Source organism: Sinohyriopsis cumingii, chromosome 5 (genome assembly GCF_028554795.1).
Source record: "Sinohyriopsis cumingii isolate HCF-2022 chromosome 5, ASM2855479v2, whole genome shotgun sequence".
Taxonomy (NCBI): Eukaryota; Metazoa; Mollusca; class Bivalvia; order Unionida; family Unionidae; genus Sinohyriopsis; species Sinohyriopsis cumingii.
The window spans coordinates 83,044,088-83,070,718 of NC_142965.1; the positions used below are offsets into that span (position 1 = coordinate 83,044,088).

Below are 26,631 nucleotides of genomic sequence, written 5' to 3' on the forward strand. Positions count from 1 at the left end.
ATTCTGTCCCATCAGTACACTCAGACACTGGTAATATATATTAATATAAAGAATACATTCTAGATTTGTGCCCCATCTCTTGATTTAAGTTCATTACTGATCATTTTATAACCATTTTTAAGCCAAGTTTTGCTGTTGCTTTAGATTTTGTTTACTTATATCAAATATGAAGGCACCACTTTAGGTGCACCAAACAGTGAAATATGTTGCATTCATTTCTGATTGGTGGTTTTTTGTTTGTTCAAGTCCAGAGTAAAACAATAACCATCAATCAGAAATAACTAGCTTGTTTCTGTCCTGACATACATGAAGTATTGATGTCCAAACTCAATAGAAATAGATTCAAGCAACAGAAAAACTTCATTCAAAAGTAGCTATTAAATGACCTCCACAGTACTTGAATCACGCACAGAGAACAAGATTGGAATGTCTCCTTTTATGCTGATGTATGTAATCAGCAACTTAACATGCCATCAGATGATTTTGTTTTTAGCTCAGTATCAGAGATTCCAGGTTGTGTGAGTTATAATCTCCATGGCAATTTGTAGAAGGGAAGTGGGTGGTTTTTAATCATTTCGTAGCAGTTCTTTTGCATCAACATGAGTTACGATGCAAAAGATTTGGCTTTCATCTGTCTCCACTCCCATACCAGATCTTGTTATAGATAGGATTTTCCTTGCACAAGGAAATTGCATTATGTCTTCTGTTTTGAAGACAACATCCTAATGCCTTACAGATTTAAGTGAGGAACTGAAAATGGATAATAAAATGTTATAAAAAGTATTCATGCAATTCAAAACAAAGGGCATGGTGACCAAGATGGTACATATGACCTCAAATGCTTTCTTAGATGAATTCTCTACTTTAAGAAGGAAAAATGGCAAACAACTAATAATTATTCATGACTGATGACATGCACCTGATCAAATGGAGCAGGCTGAATTGGCCTTAATGGTAGAATAAAACTACAACCCTTAACAGAAGATGTGAAGTGATTAATTGATATGTTGATGCTTAAATACATTTTCCATATTGATACAAGAGGTGAAGAACAAACACAAAGCAATACTTTCTATATTCAAGCTACTTTAATCCTCATCAGTCATGAATAATTATTAGTTGTTTGCCATTTTTCCTTCTTAAAGTAGAGAATTCATCTAAGAAAGCATTTGAGGTCATATGTACTATTTTTTGTCAGATTAAGAAAAAACTAAATGACACCCACTTGCTTTCTATAAATTAACACAAGGTGGTTTAAACTCACACGATTTGAAATCTACTCCCACTAGCAAATTCTGTCCCATCAACATGTGCAGCCACTGATAACATATTGCTGTAATGGAGACTTTATAACTTATTCTTCATGTTTGAATTAATTGTTTTGGTGATCATTTAATTACCACTTTTATATGAAGCTTCCCACTTGCTTCATATCTTGTCTACTTGGATTGAATTGAATTAGGGTGCACTTTTGGCTTGTCATGCAGTGAAATATGTTAAAATCAGTTCTGGTTAATGCTTATGTTTGTTCAAGTCCAGGGTAAAACAGTAACCACTGATATAAAAAAGTAGCTTGTTTACTGCTCTACACTCCATAAGCATTTTGCAAAAGGGTCTGTTAGATGATCTGTAAAGTAATTAAGTTGTACGTGTGGAAAAAGCTAGGAATGGATCCTTGTTAAAGCAATATCTGTAATCAGCAACTGATTGTGCTGATGGGATTTTAAAAAAATAGCACAGAATTGGCTAGGGAATAGATTTCAAACCAAATTAAATATATTCACCTCCTTAATTTCTACAAGGCAAGTTGGTGTGGTCCGTAACTTCATTTTTCACTAACAGAAATAAGAGCTTGCGGCTGCAACAGTTGTTTTGCATATGCAGTTAGTATTTGTGATGAATTTGGTTGTTAGTCATATCCACTCCCATAAGATTTTCATTGCCTGAGTAAAGTGCTCTGTTTCTTATGTTTTGAAGATAAGATCGTAATACCTTCTAAATTTAAATGGAAATTTGAAATAAAATGTTCATAAAGCAGTCATGCAGTGAAAATCAAGGGCACGATGACTAAGACAAGTCCTGCATCTTATCAAATGGAGTGGCCTTAAATGGCTTAAAAAAAGTTCACATGAACAGATGACAAGAGTATATCTGCATCAATCTACTGTAACAGCTATATGCATCAATCTACTGTAACAGTTATGTCAGTGAGCATTTCTCTGAGATACTAATTAAGTGGTGACCGTGTTTTGATAACTGACTTGCGAAAATATTTGTTGTATTGTTGCACTGAATTAAAAGCTGGCCTCCTTTGTATTATCACATTAACTATGTCTTTTGAGTCAAATAAAGGATGAGAAGTAAAAGAAAAGTTAAAAGGCACGAAAATCCTTCAAGCATAAAATCTTGCGGCACCCCGGTCGTATGTCGGGTGAACTCACTTTATTTGATCAATCGAACACTGTTATAAATGTTATTGTGTATGTAACATAAACTACCTTAAATTAACCAACTCTTTCATAACTGTGATCAAAGATAGCAAGGCAGCCAAGTGAAATGAATACTTCGTAAAAAAACAGAGCTTGATTTCACAGATACGGACCATTGTGGGCAAGCAAGTTTCAGAGCATTCTTAAACTGGTACTTATAGATATCCTCAAGGATGATAAGAAGTTTCATTATTATTTCCATTGAAATCATGACATCAGTATTGTACGAATTGAACAATAAAAATTTTTTGATGACAATTGCCTCACGAAATAAATGTCACATGTTTTTTTGGTGGTGATTCAACAATTAGTTTAGTTCTGTGCTCTTTGGACTCCCGATTTGGCAGGATAATATTATACACCATTACAGGAACCAGACTCATCAAAAAGCAGTGTTATAAAACACAGATTTTGTACGCGTACACATGATGGTTGTTGAAACCAGTTGGAATGATCTTTCACATGTTTGACATTTTGAAAATAAATGTTATTTAAACAGAATAACGAGCAACTCACGCTCGCACTTATAGTGTGGTCTATGTTTGTGGACCCCGTTGTGCGCGAGTTATCGAGGGAGAGGTGTATCGAAAATACAAAGATGTCTACTTATTTAAAATGGCACAACCATGCCAGTGACAGACCTTCAAAAGTTGAAAAGACTATCAAGTTGATATGCGTATCAATAATGTATAATATTGTATCATAGGCTTTGTATCGTGAATCATATGCAGCACATGTGTATTGATTCACCCCTACCTGATAGGTAGTCTGTTAGGAAGTATTCTTTACTTTGTATGTAGTCTGCATAGTAGAAACACAACCAAGATGTCATCACATATAAAATAGCACAACCCTACTAATGAAAGACCTTCTAAAGATGAAAAGATCATCAAGTTGATATATGTATCGGTAATGTATCATTATCTTAGGTTGTGTATTGTGAACTGTGTGAACATGTGGAAGGGGTGTACCATTGTACCCCTACTGTTAAATGGATAGTACAGTAGTTACTAGTCAGTAAATTTTCTGAACTACCTTTTCAATTAAAGACATTGCCACACAATGGACGCAACAGATTATGTCTCCTTGAGAGACGCTGCCTGATTCAGATTTAAACATTTCACACAAAAAGTGAGAACAACTGATAAGTTGTTTTGGCAATTTTGATTTTCCTTTTTTATCTATATATTTTGAAAGATCTCTTCAAATGAAGGTACAATCACACTGTAGAGTGTTCTAGATATGTTGTATGTATAAAAGAAATTTCCCTTAACTATTGAAACATTTTAAACTTGTATTGCATTCAGCTGAAGTTTTTGCTGATGATGAGACCACTTTAAATAACTTAATTCTGAATTGCTTGAATGTGAAACCTAAAAGTCATACTCATTCAGGTTTTGGATAAGAATAGCTGAACTTCACCCCTTTCACCATTTATCCATTATAATGCAAATAATGTACTTTCACCTCAGAAAACAGTACTAAAACAGTAGTCCACACAAAACATAAAAAACATATTATTAATGAAAAGCAGATAGACCTAATCTAACATGACATTTGATTAAAATGTATACATTTAGACATTGAGAGAGGGAGAAGGAGAGGGAGCAAGAGATAGTCACAGTTGCATGAAATAATCAAAGACAGAGGTGGGAAAATAAATGAATTCGGGATCTATTAGCAACAGTTTAAAAATTGCAGTCAGAGAATTCAAAAAGAGTGTTGAGAAAGAAGTGTGTCTTGCAGTATAATCCTATAAAAGGAATATGTGATGCATTTATAACAAATCATCTGCTTCATTTTCTCTTCTTACTGTTTTTAGCAACAAATAAGTACATTACTAAAAAAGCTGTAGCACTTATAAGCTCCAGAAAGAATAAAATATCAGTAAAAATCTATACAAAAATTAAATCCCACAAAATTTTTAACTTCATTTTATTACCAGCACATCTATAAAGAATCCACTGATTCAAGAGTAAGTACTGCCTATTGATTTATTGTGAGTACATACGCATGTTCTATTGCTCCTAAAACTTTTGTGTGTACCGTATGTACTCACATATAAGCCAGGTAAAACTGAAAACAACAAAGAAAATTGTCTGCTGTAACAAAATGCGCCTGCAGACCAGTGTTTATGTTGTTTGTTCTGATTACTCCTAACAAACTGCACAGACCCATATCTTCTGTGTGACAGCAGATCTGGTTATGTGCAGTTTGCAGTTGGATTTTGACTTATATGCAAGTAAATACAGTAATTTTATCTTTCACTGATCCTTTCATTCTATTGAAATGCATTTTTTCCATCATTCTGTTGTTCCCTTAACTCTTTGTCTATAGCAACATTGTTTTGTTTCATGCTTTTAGGAACACGTTTCATACAACAGGACCACTGCAATTAGAAATCCTTTAGAGTTGCTGGTTATTTGTTGTAGCAAGTCAAGTTTGAAAATCATTTGATGCATATTGAATGTGATTAACATGAATGCATCTTCTTGGGAAGTGGTTAATGATAATGTGAGAGACTCACATAGTGTGAGAGAAGCAGAACATATTTTGCGCCAAAAGATCAGCTTATCCACATTATTATCACTCTATGGTCTTATGCTAAGTAACAGAAAAAAAGTGAAAATGTCCACGTTTTTGTAAAGTTCAAAAAATAATTAATTTCCCTGGAATACCAAGTGAAAATTTAAAAGGAACTTAAGTATTGTGAATTAAATCCCAAATAGTCCTAAAAGCTCTATCACAAATCTAAAAGTATAGAATGTTCAGAATGGAATATAGTAGGTTTTTTTTTCTGAATAAATTCCATCTTGAATGTGCTGATGTTCCAGTGGTCTTTAATGGGATAATGTTCCAACAGTCTTGATGTATGACAATCATATAATCCAAAATGTCTTTAAACAGATTCACAATAATCTCAAAATGGTGATTTAGTCCAAAAGTATCAATGAGAACTTTGTAATTCCAATGAATAATTTCAATATATAAATTCTCTCAAGTTAAAACTGAACACAACCAAAAGACTAATTCAACTATAGATGTTAAGGTAGGAATAAGTAATTCTGATGTAAGCAAAACTAGTTCAAAAGGACTATTGCCTTCAGATTCTTAACTGATTCTCTAACAGCAAACAAAAGCAATTGAAAACTCTCATCCCAATCTTTTCCTGTATCAAAGTAATATGACCAGTTCATATTGTTCAAAGTTTGATGAAATCTTTCCAAAGCCTCTTGACTTTCATTGCATAAGATTTAAACTGTTGGATGCTTAATTTATGCATAACTTGCTGGAAAATTCCAGAGATAAAATTTGGCTCTTGATCAGATTTGACAGATTTGAGATGGCCAAAGAGTGTAAAAACTTAAAGCTTTTATTAATCTTTTATAGTTTTAATCTTCCTCAAAGCATTTGGCTCTGGAAATCTTGTGGACATAATAGAATATTATCAACAAATTTTTGTTGCCTTATTGGGTGTTAGGTAAGGGACTGACACAGTCAACCATTATTCTGCTAAATGGTTCATCATATACCGGAATAGGCTGCAGATTAGCCTAGGTATCTTCGGATTGGGTTTTCTTATTTCTTACCATTTGATAAGTGTGACACAATCTTCAATAATTAGAAACACGACTTTTTATTTTCAGCAAAAATAATGATTCATTATCTTGTGATAAGTTTTATTGACTGTCAAATGACCAGCCAAAGGACTTTCATGTGCTAGACAAAGAATTTCATGTTGCTATGACTTTTAGACAACAATTTGTTAGCAATTTGTTAGCTAAGTGACCACTCTTCATCAGCATGGACCTCAGGTGGTCACCATTTTCTTATGAGGACCCATTTTTCATAAAAGAACAGACTGGTACTTGTGTGGCTTCATTTTCACTTATAACCCTCTGAAAGAAAATGGAGATCAAATGATATTGTTCCTGTTTAACAAAGAGTGATTGTCCTTTGTAACCCTGTTTAGAGTCGAGAGAATGAATAGTAAAAAGAGGGTCACTGTGACTCCTGATTGTTCAGTACTATGAGCATAAGTGACCTCATCAAAGACTGACCAATAAATGTGTCAGCTAAAGAAATAATTTCCTATCAACATCATTCTCAAGAGCTCCTTTTGCAGTAGCTCTAGTGACTACACAAGAAGGGTATAAATTAGGGATTTCAGTCATGACAGGATTAATGTTCTGATCCAAACAACACTTGTCAGTTACAAGTGGATTAAGCACAACCTTATCCATTCTCTACTCCCTGAATAAAAACACCTTCACTAAAAGAAGACTTCTCATACAAGGGCCAAGTACCTGATAACAAAAGAGTGAGAAGCTCCTGTGTCTCTTAATATTTTAATAGGTATAGTCTTGGCAGAATCACCAGTAAGTGAAAGAGAACCAATTGACATAAATGGTTCATAATTCTCCATAATAAAATCAAGGTGGTGTTTGTTTAACCCAACAAATGTATTGCTTTCAATACATGACTGTAACCTTGGCCTATTAGAAATAAGAGCATTTGGAATAGCTCTATCATTATTATGTTGCTTATTTTTCTGTATGTAGCCATCAGAAATAACATGCCAATAAATACACATAGGAAGAGATACAGATTTCTGATCAGTCTTATGAGACTTTTGATTCCTAAAAGTTGTGCCAGATTGAGAATTTGAAATAGTTATATGAGGCTGAGGTAGATTTTACCAGAAAGAACTGCTGAGAGGAAGACTTGTTGACAAAAGAAACATGGTGACTCAAAGAATAGTCATCAGCAGTACAAAGTGTCTACTTTTTTGCTCATCAAGGTAGGTCATGTTGTCACTGTGCATGCAGTTCTTGAACTCTTCAACCAGCGTGAGTTGTCTGAGGTATTTTAATCATGATCAACGTTTTTGGCTGAGCAGCACATATTAAATACAGTAAAACCTGTCGATAGCAGCCATCCACAGGAAAAAGCCAAAGTGGCCAAGTTTGTAGACAGATGACCTCTGAAGGTAGGTTCAGCTCTAAAACTTGGTTCATGATAAATGCATGTACTGTGCACAGAATAGAATTTGCACTATTATTATTATTAGTAGCAACATCATTATAATTTTGTGCTTGTATTATTACTATTAGCATTTGTAGTATGTGATCAAGATACATGTATTAGTGTAGATATTTAGCAAAAAAACATTAACAGAATCATAACATAAAATGTTCCAAAAAAGAATACTGTATCCGGAATCTAATTTGTCATTTGTATTACATCTCACTGATTCCCCTGTCATTGCTACATGTCGAAGTTCTGATTGTTTTTTTAGATGTTCCTTTAATTCACAATCAAACTTTACCTTTGATTGCTAAACACAGCACTGACTTGTTGTCCAGCTGGTGTAATTATACTTGAAAACAGGTGTCGATGAATTAAGCAGTTGCTCACACTCACCGAGATAAAAAAGACAGTCTTTGTAAGAGACCTTTGATGATTAGAAAATTAAAAGAAGCTTCCTGCGTCCATTTAATATACCTTATATATATTTTGCCTTGCTCATTAAACAAAAGACTGATAAAAATTGTACTTGCAACTGCCTCACTTGGCACTCAGCATTAAGAGGTTACTGTTAGGACTGGTCAGAATAGATGTCAGAATAATTTGACTGGATTGGACATGATGCTAAATGTCTCAGGCGTGATGCCCAGGTGCTAGATATCACTACGAACTGTCACACCACCGACATCATAGCGATATGACTGAAAAATTGTTGAAACTACATTTTAAATCTAAATCAAACACACACACACACTTAAGGTATCAAGGAAGTCCATTGATTTTTGGATCAAAATGTCAAAGGTCAAGGTCAATGAGTTCCAAGAAAAGGAAGCCTTTAGATTCAGGATCTAAAGATAAACATTTACGGTCATGGTAAGTCCATAGTGAAAATGATGGTTTCTGAACAGTAAGTTTAGTTCAAGACTGTACTTTGGTCAGTAATCGCTCAAGTCAGCCATATCATACTAGTGCCTACATTGACATTTTTAATTACAGGGTAGGTGTATAATGTGATCTTTATGGCTCTCCAGTTTCAGTTTTCTTGGCATTCTGGGTATTGAGCAAGAAGAAGATTTATTTGAAAACAAAACTTTTATCTTTGTATAAAAACATTTTGTTCTAGACTGGGTGAACTGATAACCTTGTAAAACAAAAATCGGTTCAAAAATAAATAAATGGTGGGCATGGGAAGACAGTGCTCATTTTATAAGATTGTTGATTTACTTTCTCTATTTATACTATACTCCAATGTTTTGTGTGCGAATCGTTGATGGTAATGAGATTTATTTAAACAAAATGTGCAGCCCAAACAAAAATCACACTTGATACAAATATTGATCAGAAAGCAGGAAATGCTTTTTGAACTGTTTTGTTATTTGGTTGAAATAACAGGCACTGGGGTGATTATTATACAAGATCTGGGAACTTTGGCACAAGGAGGAGGGGAACATTTGTTTTCCAGTTTGACACAAATAGTGTCTGTGTATGAAATGATATATTACCCATGGTCTTTAAAATCTTGAAGATACTTGAAGTTTACAGGATGCCTTGAAATCTCTTAAATTTTGAAAAGTTCATGTTATTCTTGAAAAGTCCTTGAATTTGTTGAAAAACTTTTAATTTTCTCAAAGTGAATACAATCAGTTTAAAACTTGATAAAATCAAAAATATATTGCTCTTACAAATAATAATTGCTGTTATATATTTCAAAAACAAAAATAACTAAATAAATAAAATGGGATCAAATTTGGTTAATTAAATGACACGGGACATGTATTTACTAGTTGGAATAATGTCCCTTTACTATAGTGGTGAACTAGGAGCATATTTTTAAGGTACTCTTAAGTTGAGAGCAACTACAGACTGCAAAGACCCAGATATGTCATATAATAATGAACTGAACCTATGCAGTTTGTTAGATGTAATCACTAGAAGAAACAGCATAGACCCTGATCTGCTAGTGCATTATCTGACTGCAGAACGTGACCTATGTTGTCTGCAGTTGCACTTTACATATAAGTATATGTGGTATTTATATAGTGGTAAACAAAGTGACATATGGAGAAAGTTCAATTTCCAAAAGAAAAATACTACTTGAAAACATTTGGAAGTACTTGAAAACTTCTTCAAGTCCTTGAAAACTCATTGAATAGTCTTTTGAAAAACTAATTAGTTCCACCACTATAGCAGTGGGACAGTACTCCACCTTGTACAGCTCTCTGGTGCTGTATAAACTGTTTCCAAAACAACTGGAGTCCAAAAATATTCATGGATATTACTCATAAGGCAGCTTTTATAAATAGGTAAAATGGAGGAAGCAGAATGTCTAATATGGGACAAATATGGCACAATAAAAATAGAGGCAAAGAAGAGGACTAGTAGGCTATTTTGAGCCAGTTGAGCAGTCATGAGCCCTCTTAGGCCTCATCTTTTATTTGGGGGTCCAAATCAATCTGATTAAAAGCAGATATCCACAGTCCTTCATGCAGATCTGACAGTGATTGCTTAGGGGTCATGTTCTTTGACATATGTCACTACTATAATCACTAATTTTATAAGCCAATCAGATGAAGTCTTATATCTTTGTGTTTGGGAGTATGGCTGAAGAGCATCAATGTGTACCAGAATGATTTGATTCACTTTCAGATTTTTGAAAGGCGCCTTTCTATTGGCTAGTTCAAAGGTCACCAGAACATGACCCCTAAGCAGTCGCTGTCAAATCTTAATGTAGGACTGTGGAGATCTAGTTTAATCAGATTGGGGTCTAAATATAACCCAGATTTCAGGACCCTAACTCTTTGTACCTATAAATTCATTCCAGATCTGAAAGTGATCCCTTGGATAACTTGAAGGTCTATGAAGTAAACAGCAAAACAGACCATTTTGTTTTAAGGGATTTGCGACCCAACACTGCATACCAGGTGTGGGTCATGGCCAGGAATGCAGTAGGATCAAGTCTACCCAGCAGTCCAAGTGAACTCTTCTTCACACCTCCAGAAAGTATGTCCAGATACATGTATATATTTATCAATAAAATTTAGGGACATACATAGTTCATTGTTAATAGACTTGCATTGTAGTTGCCATTTTGATCAGCATGAGAACCAAGTTATTTTCAGCAAATTAATAAATTTCAGTTTCTGTTTTAAATATGATGTGTAGTAGATGATGTTGAACAAGAAAATTCCTGTCCAATCTGCCAATTTTGCAAGCAAGTGCTTTTAATCTTCTGCAAGGCGCTACAGCTAAGACTGGTACCACAGTTTATTTTAAGTATCTTAATTTCTGCAAGACACTATAGCTAAGACTGGTATCACAGTTTATTTTGAGTATCTTAATCTTCTGCAAGGCATTATAGCTAAGACTGGTAGCACAGTTTATTTTAAGTATCTTAATTTTTGCAAGGTATTATAGCTAAGACCGGTACCACATTTTATTTTAAGTATCTTAATCTTCTGCAAGGCACTAGTTAAGACTTGTACCACATTTTACTTTAAGTATCTTATATAGATGAAATATTTCTGAAATGAAAATTTAATATCAGTTATTCCTATAGTGCCATGTAGAAAATTACCTACAATGACATTAAAGATGGTGTCAGTTTGTTGTCATGTGTTGCAAATCATACATGTCCGAAATTGAAATTCATTTGAATGCTCAAAATATCTGCTCTTATGTTGTAAAGCTTTATCATTTTTAGTTTGGTGAAGTATTTTTTTATTATTAAAAAATGCTCATGGCTGCAAAATTACCTCACCAAATTCAAAATGATAACTGCAAGCCTCAGCAACAAGAGAATCTTTATTCTTAGCAGATAAATGTATTTCAGTTTCTGTTAAAGTGTGATTTGTGGCATATGAATATAAATATATAGATTTTCCTATTCAAATTAGTCAATATGACAGATCATTGTGGGTAAATTTCTGGGTATGAATGGTAATTTGTTTTATTTTAACTATCACAGCCATTATATTAGTTAAATGCTTTTTAAGTTATTATCTATAGCCAGTTATAACACCATGCAGAAAAATACCCACTATGGCTTGTTATGATGATACTGATTTTTACATGCATTTCGGTTGCATTTGCTATCATCTGTAACAAATCATACAGAACAATGAGATATGAAAAGAACTGTTGTCAGATATTTAGTTAGTGATACTGCAGAAAAAGATGACAAGACGATAAGACCAGTCAGTATTTTTTCTATTAGTCATTGCACTACTAATTACTACATGCCTAAAAGTTTGGACCCTGGTAGGCTGAAGCATTCTGTCTCACCTGCCTAGGCAGAAGGCTGCACCATCATGACTCCATTCATTTGCAGGATGCCATGCTTAAAGAACATCTGTTAAAGACACATGATGCCCATAGTGATGGAAGTAGATAATACTCTTCACAATTTGGTTTTTACATTTTAAAGTTGAATACTTAAATGCTATAAATTTGTAAATTCTTGTCATGGTCTGTTTTTGTTGTGAATTTTGTTTAAAATTTTGGATCTGTCTCTGATGTGTAACAGGGTCTTATTGTCCTCACAGCTGGGTCTGTCTTTAAATTTTGTGGATTTTATGCTTACATTTATTTGGAAGGGTTCATCTTCCAGGGGTTTATTATGCAATTCATTTTTACATTTGTCAGGCTTACCTTTAGTTGGCTTCTTATAGCCGTTATTTTATTGAAGTACCATGAAATGCAACCATGGCATAAAATGCAACTATATACATATATAAAATTTCATGGCTTGTAACAACCATCAAATCTACCAAAAATGAGTAACCCAACAAGGAAAATAAAGTTATTTCACAATAGTTGAATGGATAAATATTATCAGGAAAACTAGTTAAGTTTTAAAACATAACAAAACATTGAGTGTGTTAAGATGCTGTTTCACCTACTCAATTTTAGTTCCAGGATGGCTTCTGACAGGTAAAGAATATTGGGATGGTACATATATTTTGTCTGTAGGAATGGACAACACAGTAATAAGCAAGCTAATACTGGATCTTGGAATAATTAGTAGCAATTAATGACTTAGATCTGGGCATTAGAAAGGCACTGACTATGCATTTGAGTATGATGAGTGTAAAACTTTTTTCTGCCATGTCAGAATGTATATGTATGCATCATCTTTTTGTGTAAATATTTTTGCATTTTGTGCTTCAGGGTCACTGAGGTCACACATTGCAAGTTTCGTCCTTTAGAAAAGTGTATATGATAAAGTAAAACCTGTCTTAAAAGACCACTGCTATCAGGGATCATCAGTCTTAAGAAACCATACTGTCAGTAACTGAATTTATTGATTATATTCAGTTATGATCTGTTATAAGAGACCACCTGTCTTAAGAGAACATGATGTTTAGGTAGAAGTAGTGGTCTTTCAAGGCATGATCTAGTGTACTGTTTGAAATGTAAATAACAGCAAGAATGCATAACTTAGTTGAGTAACTGAGAACATTTCTGTAATTAACATTTTAACATAATATACAGGCTGCATTTGTTCTTAAGATATTTTTGCTCTGATTCTCAACAGCATTATTTCCAGAAGAAGGTTTGGTAAAAGTTTTCTTTTTTGTTGTTGTTGACTATCTTTAATTCAGCGTATTTGAAAGTAAATGTTTTAAGTTCATATTCTTTGCATTGGTTATAATATTTAAACACTGTTATGCACTAGATTTTAAAGTTACTCATCGTATCTAAAGTTGTATTATTATTAATAACACTGCATGCTTGGTACAAGATCTCACCTTTTGGACTGGATTGCAAGGCAGCTCCAGTCAAGGGGTTAAGATCTTTCACAGCTTTTGTCTGGCATCAGTCACATTGATTAACTTTGTGTTTATTTTCCACAAATAATATTTTTGCTCATTTTCTCAAAAATATTGCCTGTATTGTTAAGTAAATTTAACTTGATCTGAGGATACCTCAAAAGGGGTATTACACCCTTTAGTTCAGACTGGGTCACTGTGACTTTTATTTCACACTGAATTGAGCTGCAATAGGTTTTATGATTATTTCAGTATCTCAGGCACTGTCACTCTTAACGCTGAAGGGTAGGAAAGGTGACTGAGGTGGTTAGTGATTATGATTTGTGTCCAAGAGGGTTTGGGTCCAGATGCTACCATCAGATCAATGTGGGTCAGCTGCCATGGTGTGTCTGTGCTTATTGCACTTCATTCCATTTGCCTTGGCACTAAATAACCTATTTGTGTTGCTGTGCCATACAACACCAAACCAAACCAAGCTAATAAGCTCTGAAGATGCATTCTGCCTCCCAATATGGTTATACCTAATAAAACCCATATAAGATATATTTTTGAGACTTGATTTAAACCACAAATGTAAGTGATTACAACACATTAGGCATGCATGATTGTAGCTTTTGAGAAGATCATGTATTTCATGTTTGATCTTAGAAGTTGCCTTCCTCCAACCTGGAATGCTGGTATTGAGATGTGTGCTTTTAGAAGAGACTATTTTATGCATGTTTTTACCAAAGAGAAGAGTGTGCACTGATGTTATTAAGGCATGTACAGTATTCTGTCAAATATTATAAATGTCAGTTGATGGATTAAAACACACAGACCAGTGTGATCATCCGATATAACTACTAAACTTTCTTTTATAAATAATGCAGTTAAGAGTCATGATGATTTTACTTTATAATTACAAACCTTCCAAATTATGTAGACTGGTCCCTACTCTCTTTCTGAAATAATCAAAGACACTCTCCTTAATTTTTTGTTTAATTGGTGAATGATTCTTGGACTTTTATTTTATTTTAACCTTTTTAGGTCTTCATATTTTTCACCATCTTTTTAACAGTGTTAAGCTTCATGTATTTCCCCACTGCACAAACCAAACTCTAGTACCTGTCCTGCTCAGACTATTTTGGCACACTGTTTATTATTTACTGTGAAATTTTCTTTATTTTTGGGAATACTGTTTTTGTGGGTTGCTACAAAACCATGTAGATAATAATTCAAATGAATGAGTATCAGCCTGTGTAAAAAATAGGACCTCTCCACTATCATATCCATGAATTGAAGTTTATTGGTCCCATACTTTCATATGGCTGTTATGTTCATATAGTAAAAATATTATGTGCAGTGTAGCCTATTACAAGGTGACCAAACCTCTAACACAGTAGTATTTCATATGAACAAAAAAGACTCCAAAAAATTGTTTTTTGCAAAACCACAAAAACATTATATCCGTAAAAATAAATTCATTTGCAAGATCTTAAGAGCTAAATGGCATATCATATGGGCCTTCTTTCAGTTACCAAGTTAAATTGTTACTAACATTACCTCCCTTGAAAGTGTTATCTTTTGATTCATTTTCTTGTATTTTTTTCTTTATAAATATTAAGTACCCAGGATTGGGGTATGGTAAATTCATTTTTCTTTAAAGCAAAAATATTTATTAAAAAATGATTCCAAATAAAAATTATAAAAAAAGGTATAAAATTGCATTGTATTCATGAGACTAGCTTTAAATGATTTGAATCAGTTATAAATAATTATGTGTATATCTATAATGATTATGTTTGTACATTTTTGTCCCCAATGGGAACCATTGACAAGACATAGGTGTCTCTTTTCTTACAGCATTTTTGTTAAGAGGAAGAATTCATTGCTTGTATAGGCATCTGTGTGAAGTTTTTGCATTAGGTCAGTTTCTCCAATTCTTGTACACTCAAAACTTAAATGGTGTGTTCACTCTGGAGGGTACTACTCTTTACAAGAATAAAGGAAGTCACAGTAATTTGCTTTTCAGGGCTATATTTTTACATTAGAAAAATGAGGGGTTCAGTAAATGGAAACCTTAAACCAAATTGAGAGTGCATTATGAAGAGGTTTATGGAATGTTAAGAGTGTTTTTATGATAAGAGATATTACTTAATGATTTGAAGTAACAGTGAAGAGTTTTTATAACCTGTAGCTGTTATTTATGTGTAACAACTTAATACTCAGACATGCTGTTTTAATTTAAAGAGCATACAGCTTTCAAAGCAAATGAGTACACGTGACTATATGTAGACTGCATAGGCAGAGTATATGTAGTTGTTGTTGTGGGGTTTAACACCATTTTTGCAGCACATGATAGGCTATGTATGGTGGCCAGTATTAATGGTGGAGGAAGAACCTGGGAAAACCCCAGGAAGAACCACTGACCCACGAGAAGCTACTGGCAAGCTTTCTCACATACCCACATTGGCCGAATCCTAGACTCGAACCCACGCAGAGAGTATACGTAGAGTACATGAGTAGAATAGACATAACTATGTCGACAACATAGGTAGAGTATATGCAGAGTACATGGGTAGAATACACTTGACTGTATGTGGACTGTATAGAGTACATGTGACTGTGTAGGCTGCATAGGTAGAGTATATGCATTGGGTAGAATAGACATAACTATGTAGACTACATCGAGTATATGTAGAGTACATGGGTAGAATACTCTTAACTATATGTAGACTGCATAGAGTACACATGACTATATAGGTAGAGTATATGTAGAGTACCATGGGCAGAATACACTTGACTACATGTGGACTGTACGAGTACACATGACTATATAGGTAGAGTATATGTAGATTACATGGGTAGAATACACTTGACTATATGTGGACTGCATAGAGTACACATGACTATATGTAGACTGCATAGGTAGAGTATATGTAGAGTACATGGGTAGAATAGACATAACTATGTAGACTACATAGGTAGAGTATATGTAGAGGACATGGGTAGAATACACTTGACTATATGTGGACTGCATAGAGTACATGTGACTAAATGTAGATTGCATAGGTAGAGTACATATAGAGTACATGGGTAGAATACACTTGACTATATGTGGACTGCATAGAGAGAGTATATGTAGAGCATATTTAGAGTATATGTGACTATATTTTTATTTTATGGGTAGAGTACATGTTGTTATTGTATGGTTTAACCATTTTTCAGCACAAGATGGCCAGTATAAATGGTGGAGGAAGAACATGGGGAAAACCCCGGAAACAACCACCAACCCATGAAAAGCTACTGGCAGGCTTTCTTACATACCCAGATTGGCTGAACCTGGAACTCAAACCCACGTGAGATGGCAGTGAGATGTAATGGTGAACACTTTAGACCACTCAGTCACTCGGGGCCTCGGTAGAGTACATATAGAAAATATGTTGACTGCATGGGTAGAGTACATGTGATTTTATTTAGAGCATGAGTGATTATATATAGATTATATGGATGGAGTAGTGTATATGTTGATTACATGGGTAGAGTTCATATAGAGTATATACAGACTACATGGGTAGAGTTCATATAGAGTATATATAGACTACATGGGTAGAGTTCATAGAGTATATACAGACTACATGGGTAGAGTTCATATAGAGTGCATGGGTAGAGTTCATATAGAGTACATGGGCAGAGTTTATTTAGAGTACGTATAGACTACATGGGTAGAGTTCATATAGAGTATGTATAGACTACATGGGTAGAGTTCATACATAGTATATATAGACTACATGGGTAGAGTTCATATAGAGTATATATAGACTACATGGGTAGAACTGATATAGAGTGTAGATAGACTACATGGGTAGAGTTCATATAGAGTATATATAGACTACATGGGTAGAGTTCATATAGAGTATGTATATACTACATGGGTAGAGCTCATATAGAGTATGTATAGACTACATGGGTAGAGTATATATAGACTACATGGGTAGAGTTCATATAGAGTACATGGGTAGAGTACATATAGAGTACATGGGTAGAGTTCATATAGAGTACATATAGACTACGTGGGTAGAGTTCATATAGAGTATATATAGACTACATGGGTAGAATTTATATAGAGTATGTATAGACTACATGGGTAGAGTTCATATAGTATACATATAGACTACATGGGTAGAGTTCATATGGAGTATATATTGACTACAGGGGTAGAATTCGTATAGAGTATACATAGACTACATGGGTAGAATTCATATAGAGTATACATAGACTACAGGGGTAGAGTTCATATAGAGTATACATAGACTACAGGGGTAGAGTTCATATAGAGTATATATACCATATATACTTGGGTATAATCCCGTTTGTGTATAAGCCGACCCCCAAACTGAGCAGGCATAAACACTAACAAGTGCATTATCTGTGTATAAGCTGACTCATGACTCCGAGACATCTCAAGATGCACGAGGTAAGTTCTAAATGCTTTTATTTAGGCAAACGTTTATTTTAAAAAATTACATGTGTAATTATCTCGAGGTTGGCATGCATGATTATTAAAAAGAAATGGTATAAACTTGTTTGAAAAGTAATTTATTTATATTTCTGTTTTCTTGTTGTTTCTGCCTAATTCAGATTTGTGTATAATTTGATTGAACAATAACAAGAATTTAGCAATTGCAAGTTGCTGTAACACTACCTCTCCCTTTTGAGTCGATTGTTTGTTTATACATTATTGCATATCAGCGTACTGGTAATTACAAATTTACTTTGCTTTGAAATTTTTAATACCTAACTCAGTAAAATGTAATCCCAGTATGACAACATAATGAACAACAATACGGTTCGATTCAATGCTCGCAATTAGGCTACTGAACATATTTTCTTAATGGCACCACCACATGTACATTGTAGGATTGATTACGCGCTGAATTAAGTACATCCCTTGGAGTCGAATCATGGGCACCATTGTGCTAAACTTTAATGATATCTCCGAAATACAATAATGAAGTTTCAGAAATAATGCTTCAAAAATGAAGCTAATACCATAAAAGCTGAGTTGTAGTTTGCTTTGATGTAAGCAACCTTACACCATACCTGTCAACTTTCATGCCGGGAGGGAAAAAAAACTCCATGCCTACCTCCCAATTCTAATAATTTTGTAGAGAACTCCTGATTATTACATTATGTCTTCAATTGTCAATTCTTCTAAACAAGAAAAGTACTACATTTATATCACCTGTGAATTATTATTGTGACAAAATAATTACTAGAAAGAATTCGCTTCTTTACTAAATAGAATGTTATGTTTAAACATTATTCGCATACATTAATGATCTTTTTTTTACCTCTACAACAATACAAACATAAAAAAAATAAACCACAACAAAAAAAAAACCACAACAATAAAATTGTCCACAATTAATTTCAGTCCGAGGAATGATCACTACGAATGCTGTAACTCCATATGCTATAGTGCCATTCCCACGAAAGAAACTTACATGAGTGAACACCTGGCATTTTTATACCGTATATACCTATGTTAATTACTATCATTAAATTAAAAGAAGGAATGAAGCTACATACTGTGCAGCAAATATGTCCTCAAAAAACTAATTCAGAATACAGTACATATTTTATAGTAAACAATACTAAATGCTTTATGAGTTGACAATAAGGAAATAAGGTTGGATATACAACGAGGGGAAAATAGTTGCCACATGTACAGTACCATAAGGCTGCCTATTTAGGTACCCTTAGTTCAACAAAATTGGGAATCCTTTATTTGCCAATCAATCGCTGGTGTTTGCATAACACACAATAGTGTAGAACGTAGTTTCTTTTTGCCAGTTGTTTTCATAAAATAGTTGCATCAATAAGGATTAACTTTTAATTAGTCACACTGACTTTCTTGCTTGTTTATTTAAGACTAATCTTTAGCTATTGTGCAGTTTGACCACAGCTGACCAAAATATGAAAATAGGGCATGTCCTGGGGGAAAATAGGACACATCACACGGAGAAACGGCAATCTTTTTTGCAAATTTCATGCATATTGGACCAGGAACATCAATCAATATTTAGTGAAGACAAGGCTTTCAAAATGTCATGAAAATCCTCCTGATTTTAGGTCCCAGTATCTATTTTTTTATTCAGTCTCCCTACTTAGCTTTTGAAAAGTTTATAGGTATTCCTTACACCCCGCTTTACAAAACTATGGTAATCATGCTAATATTATGGAATTACACATCAATGTACTGGTATAGTTACCTGTCAAAATTCCCACTTAACATAAGCCAGTTTCAGGATTTTAATGATTTACTTGCCTGTACTGCTGTCGCAAAACAAAAGACAAATTCGCCAACTATCAACACAGGAGATACCGAAACATCAAGCTTTCCATTGTGTGGAAAGCTATGATGTTTGTTCAGCCAAAACACAAAACTAAAACTGATTGATGTTGATCTTAACTGATCTCTATGAGAATTTTAGCCTTTATTATTACCACTCTTCGTGAACATGTAAATTATTCTGGATATGTGACTTGTACAATGAAACGTGCATACATTTTTAAAAATATTATCTCAGTTTGTACGATCACTTATATTATTGAAAATGAGTAACTCGTGAGCATGTGATTCAACACAAATGAAACACCTATTAAGGACTAGCTGAAACATTATCTGGAAGATCACAATTTGGTTGAAACAATGAATAAAGCAAAATCTGCATCATATATGTTTGGGAATAAATAAGGATTTAAGTGACGCTAAGCACGCTTTCCACTGGGTGATTACTGTCGATTATAGTTCAGCCTGGTTGCCTGGTGAATTTGACGTCTGTATTTACCTTTATTTAATTTCATGTTGGAGAAATCAGAAAATATGCACATGCAAAATAATAACAAAATCAATACCAGTTTAATAATTGTCGGATCAGTGAGAGTTACTCATTTAACATGCCTGTGTTGTAGGACACGGAAACAATTATTATTTCGTGTCCCAAGATTTACAGCCATTAGACTAGTCAACAAAAAGACCTAAAAACTGTCAAGTTTAGACATTGGCCTGCAGATAAGCTGACACCCCCCCTCTTCTTCCAGGCTTTTATTTTTTCCTAAATTATTCAGCTTATACGTGAGTATATATGGTAGACTACATGGGTAGAGTTCATACAGAGTACATATAGACTACATGTGTAGAGTTCATATAGAGTATATATAGACTACAGAGGTAGAGTTCATATAGAGTATATATAGACTACATGGGTAGAGTTTATATAGAGTATATATAGACTACATGGATAGAGTTCATATAGAGTTCATATAGACTACATGGGTAGAGTTCATATAGAATATATATAGACTACATGGATTGAGTTCATATAGAGTATATATAGACTACATGTGTAGAGTTCATATAGAGTATATATAGACTACATGGATAGAGTTCATATAGAGTTCATATAGACTACATGTGTAGAGTTCATATAGAGTATATACAGACTACATGTGTAGAGTTCATATAGAGTACATTTAGACTAAATGGGTAGAGTTTATATAGTATATATAGAGTTCATATAGACTACATGGGTAGAGTTCATATAGAGTATATATAGACTACATGTGTAGAGTTCATATAGAGTACATATAGACTACACAGGTAAAGTTCATATAGAGTATATATAAACTACATGGGTAGAGGTCATTCAGATCACAACAAAAAGACTTTCTGAGTCACATCCTTTACCTCGAACAATATCAACAACACCAACATTAAATTCACACAGTCAGTATGAATCCTAGGTGTCACTCTGGACAGTACTCTCACGTTGCACTAGTCCACTGGTAGAGTTCATATAGGGTACATATAGACTACATGGGTAGAGTTCATATAGAGTATATATAGACTACATGGGTATAGTTCATATGGAGTATATATAGACTACATGGGTAGAGTTCATATAGAGTACATGGGTAGAATTCATATAGAGTACATATTGACTACATGGGTAGAGGCCATTCTGATCACAACAAAAAGACTTTCTGAGTCACATCCTTTACCTCGAACAATAAATATCAGCAACACCAACACTAAATTCACACAGTATGAATCCTAGGTGTCACTCTGGACAGTACTCTCACGTTGCACCATCATGTCATGAACATGTGCAAGGCTGCCTATTTTGAGCTGAAACACATCAGCTCCATTCGCAAATATCTTTCAGTTGATGCCACTAAAACACTTGTATGTTCATTAGTACTTTCAAGACTGGACTATTGTAACTCAATTCTGCCTGGTTCATCGCAATATCTACTTCAGAAACTTCAAAAAGTTCAAAACACAGCTGCTCGGATCATACTTAGAGTACCATGATCTGAGCACAGCTTCCTGCTGCTCTGTATCCTACACTGGCTATCCATTCGATCCAGAATCAAACACAAAATTTGTTCTCTATGCTACGTTTCACTGTTGGACTCCAGTCCAACATACCTATCTGACCTCATCCATGCGTACACACCAGCAAGATACTTATGCTTCTTTTCTGACAATCGTATGCTTATTATTCCCACTATGAAAATGAAGTATATACAGACTACATGGATTTAATACATGTATAGTATCTGTAGACTTCCATAGGTAAATTACATGTAGACTGCATGGGTGGAGTACATATGTATATATACATATATATATACACATGTCCAATACATCATATATCTACATCAGATTTTAAGTAATGGACTGTTTTGGACATGTTTGTAACCCTATGTCCCTATTGTTGTATCTTCCATAGAGCTAATTATGCCACATTTACCAAAAATGAGAAGGAACAAGAGAAAAGGTTCTTTCAGTGTCCTAAAGGAAATACGTGAGGGAGATAATCTATCTATACTGAAAATATATGGCACATATTGTTTGGTTATGTATTGTTTTTATACTAATACAAGAAGTAGATTAGAAATAACAATGCATGTAAGTACACCTTGATGCCAGATATTTAGTAGGGGTGAAGTGATTCACCAGTGGATTTTTTCATTTTGATATATTAGTACTAAAGGTTTAACTTGATTCAAAATGATGTACACCTTATAAAAGTTAGCTTTATTCTTAAATGTCCATAAATAATTGTTACCGGTAGTGAGTGCTGCTTTAGTCTTTATGTGTATTGATATTTATCAAATCATAGCCTGTGCATCATGTTAATATCAGTACATGTGTATTGTTTGACCCTTAATTATTAGATAGGCTGAGCCATCTATTTCTTATAATCAATCATGTTTTCATGTGCTTTTGAACACAAATGAATCAATCAGTCATCATAATACCTAGATATCCACTTAATATGCAGTTATAGTGTATTTCTCGTTTCAGGGCCAAGTTCTCCACCTCTCAATCTAACAGCCCGCAGTGTGGAGAGTGACAAAATTGAGATCAGTTGGCAAGCTCCCCCACAAGACACCATTAATGGAAATCTACAGGGCTACGAGATTCAGTATGAAGTTGTGGGAGAAAACATAATCATTCCAATCACGATAGATGGAAGTAAAGAGGTAGGCAACACTGCACACCGACTTCATCACAGAGCGATAGATACATGTTTTATGCTAAGTGACTCTATGTTATGAGAATTCTGTCAAATATCTTAAGAGTAGTAGAATAAGCAACAGTAGTAGTAGTAGTAGCAGTGGTGGTGGTAGTGGTGATGTGGGTGGTAGTAAAGGTAGTACAGTAGTCATCTTAAATCTATCAAATCATAGGCTGTGCACCATGTCACTATCCCTCCTGCAAAACAAAGTACTGTCAAAACAAAGATGCATGTGAATACAGAAGCTGCTTTTAATTGGCTGACATTTAATCTATTAATACAAACTCATAAGTATTAGTGTATTTTTAGCATTCTGACCTACATAGAAATGAAAAGACCGCTGTCATGTATTGCATATAAAATATGCTAAAACAGTGTATAAGCAGTAATTTATACACAATAAAAATCAGGTCACAATATGTTTTTATTCATAATAAAATATTTATGTTTGACCTAGAGGGCATCAGTGATGCTGCCAGGCTGCACAAGTGCACCAATCATGCAGACTATCTGTCTGTCACATGAATTGAAATAATTTATGTGTGAAAACTCTTGCAGTGAAACTCAAAACCCCACAAATAAAAATATACAATGTACAAATAACTAAACAAAATCTGACCAAGTTATACTCCATAGTAGGATGTCAGCTATTATCCTGTTTACCAATGTTTTTTTTTTTAAAAATATGTTTTTTTTTAATGGTTTCTTTGTGTATTTCATACTTTACTGACTTTGGTTAAAACTTCTATTTTAATTTTACTTTATTTTAACTGTTCATGCAACAATCACTAAACTTTGTGAGTATATACATGTCTGTAAGGATGAGAACCATACAGAAAAGACACCACAACCTGCCTTTTACATTCTACTGACAGATTAAGTGTTTATGTATTGCTTATGATCACTTTTGTTATTTTGCATGCTGTGTATTTACTGACCTGTCTTGATATTTTGCATGCTGTGTATGTACTGACCGATCTTGATATTTTGCATGTGTGTATTTACTGACCAGTCTTGATATTTTGCATGCTGTGTATGTATTGACCTGTCTTGATATTTTGCATGCTGTGTATGTACTGACCTGTCTTGATATTTTGCATGCTGTGTATATACTGACCTGTCTTGATATTTTGCATGCTGTGTATGTACTGACCTGTCTTGATATTTTGCATGCTGTGTCTGTACTGACCTGTCTTGATATTTTGCATGCTGTGTATGTACTGACCTGTCTTGATATTTTGCATGCTGTTTATGTACTGACCTGTCTTGATATTTTGCATGCTGTGTCTGTACTGACCTGTCTTGATATTTTGCATGCTGTGTATGTACTGACCTGTCTTGATATTTTGCGTGCTGTTTATGTACTGACATGTCTTGATATTTTGCATGCTGTGTCTGTACTGACCTGTCTTGATATTTTGCATGCTGTGTCTGTACTGACCTGTCTTGATATTTTGCATGCTGTGTATGTACTGACCTGTCTTGATATTTTGCATGCTGTGTCTGTACTGACCTGTCTTGATATTTTGCATGCTGTGTCTGTACTGACCTGTCTTGATATTTTGCATGCTGTGTATGTACTGACCTGTCTTGATAATTTGCATGCTGTGTACTTACTGACCTGTCTTGTTATTTTGCATGCTGTGTATGTACTGACCTGTCTTCATTCATGAAATGGATATTGTTTTTTTTATGAGCTGTACTCTCTCATTGCAAGTCTTTATGGCCCATATTTATGCTTGATTGACTTAACTTTTGTGTTCACTTTTCAGGCTTTCTTCATGCTAGAATCATGAAATTTGTAGTGATCTGCATCTTGGTTTGTGCCACACCCTTACAATAAATTCTCATTGTGACCTATCTATCATCTTTGACTGGCTTTGCTTAAGATATTTGCATATAGGTCACGTTTACATTACCTTTAGGCATTCTATCTGCATACTGTCCAACCTAAATAATGAATCTTGGTGAGTCTTAATAAGTATTTCACCCATGCTGCAAAAGAGATCTATGTGACCTATATTTCATGTTTCAGTGACTTTATTTGAAATTTGGTGTTGAAAGTTCTATTACAGTAAAGCCTGTCTTGAAAGACCACTGCTAGGTGAGACCACTGTCTTGAAAGACCATATTCTCAGTGCAGAGATTTATTGATTATATAGTGGTATGACCTGTTATGAGAGACCACCTGTCTTGAGACACCATAACTTTTGGCAGTCTTTCAAGATAGGTTCTACTGTACTTGGTGGTGTTTCTATTATAATCATGAAACTTGATAATTGGGTACATCTCTGTCCTATACTACTATTCTGAGACAATCAAAGAATTTAAGTCACTATGACCTACAGTTTAGGCTTTACTAACAAATGTTAAGTAGTTGTGTTCACCTCTTGCCAAGATAGATTTCTTTCTTGCCGTATACATATATCATGGCTTACACAGAAGTCCCTTTCTGACCAGTGCATTTGGAAGTAGAAATTAAATTATATTCAATGCAAAACGTTTCCTATTAATTTATCTAATTTATTTAACATTTTCCAAGTTCCTTTGGTCTGACTTTACAATATATTTTCTCCTAAATTCCATATATGATAGGCTCTATGTTTATCAATTCAGCTTCATCTGCAAGTTGGAGGGAAGAAAGTAGTAATTTCAAGCAAACTTGGAGAACTATTTAATGTAAATATGTTGTGTTTAATTTGTACCTTTTTCTTTTGAAAAAAGGACATTTAATAAGTTTGGAGTTTATTAATAACAATTAAGTGTATGTGCTGTGTGAAAGATTTTAACAGACTTGTAATTGGGATCCATTGTGTGAAACTAATATTGATATTTGCTTAAAGCAAGTCAGTGCCATTATGTTTATAATATAGTGTGCATTCTGTATTGCCAAATATTGTTTGTGTTAGTAAAAATAGTAAGAAATTTTTATGGTCTTACTAACATTAGTAATATAACTTAATACAGTGTTTTTACTCACACTGTTAATCTTTTTCTTAAATTTTTCACACGTCTTTCAGTAACTTGCATACTCGCTAAAGTTGTGGTCTGTATTTTTGGACTTGGTTGTGCCTGAGTTTCAAGGGAGAGGTGTATTTGATCATTGTTTTGTATAATCTTTAATATCATACTTTTCTGGTAACAGAAAACATGGTAATTATTTTACTGACCCTCATTTGCTTTTGTATTGTTTTGTTTTGATTTTCCCTCACACCTTTTGCAGCTTCATGTTTGGGTTACATTGCATTGGAATAATTACAATTTATGTAGATTGTCTTTTTGTCACTAAAAGCATTGCTGTGGGGCATATGTTTTATACACCTGTCTGGACCCTGGGGGCAGAGTAGACTAAGGCACTCGCATTTACAGATCACTGACATCTCACCTGTCTGCATGGGATTGAGCCATGGGCTTGGATAACATGGGCATGTGAAAACGCTTGCCAGTAGTCTTCTATGTTTTCTGTGGGTCATTGTGCTAAAAAATGGCATTGAATCCGTAACAACAGCAACAATTATACACCTGTTTTGAATGTATTGTTTGTCAGTCTTTTATCAGTTTCATTTCAGCACAATAACTCAGGTTGTCTACCTTCAGCTGTTATTAAGCTTTGGTTTTGTGGATTGCTTACACTTGGGGTAAGAAAGAATGCTGTCCATGTCATGGCCAAAAGGTCAATTGTCAAGGTCACTGACTGAAACAAGAAAAATGGTTTCTGCACAATAACTTCTACATCACAGATCTGGATCGAGCTTTGTAGATAGCTTATACTTT

The 26,631-nt window shown here is 34.2% G+C and overlaps 1 protein-coding gene across 2 annotated transcripts in view; it reads left to right on the top strand.

Moving 5' to 3' along the window:
* LOC149799636 (putative receptor-type tyrosine-protein phosphatase mosPTP-1) overlaps positions 1-26,631 on the top strand; it is a 143,552-nt gene that overhangs the window by 43,442 nt on the left and 73,479 nt on the right. The window contains exons 5-7 of one of the 2 annotated variants that reach the window (XM_089958978.1): positions 4,435-4,464; positions 10,339-10,517; positions 22,644-22,822. In XM_089958978.1, coding sequence (XP_089815104.1) covers positions 4,435-4,464; positions 10,339-10,517; positions 22,644-22,822 — 388 coding nt within the window. The remainder of the gene's footprint in view (positions 1-4,434; positions 4,465-10,338; positions 10,518-22,643; positions 22,823-26,631) is intronic. The other variant, XM_089958979.1, reaches the window with a different exon arrangement.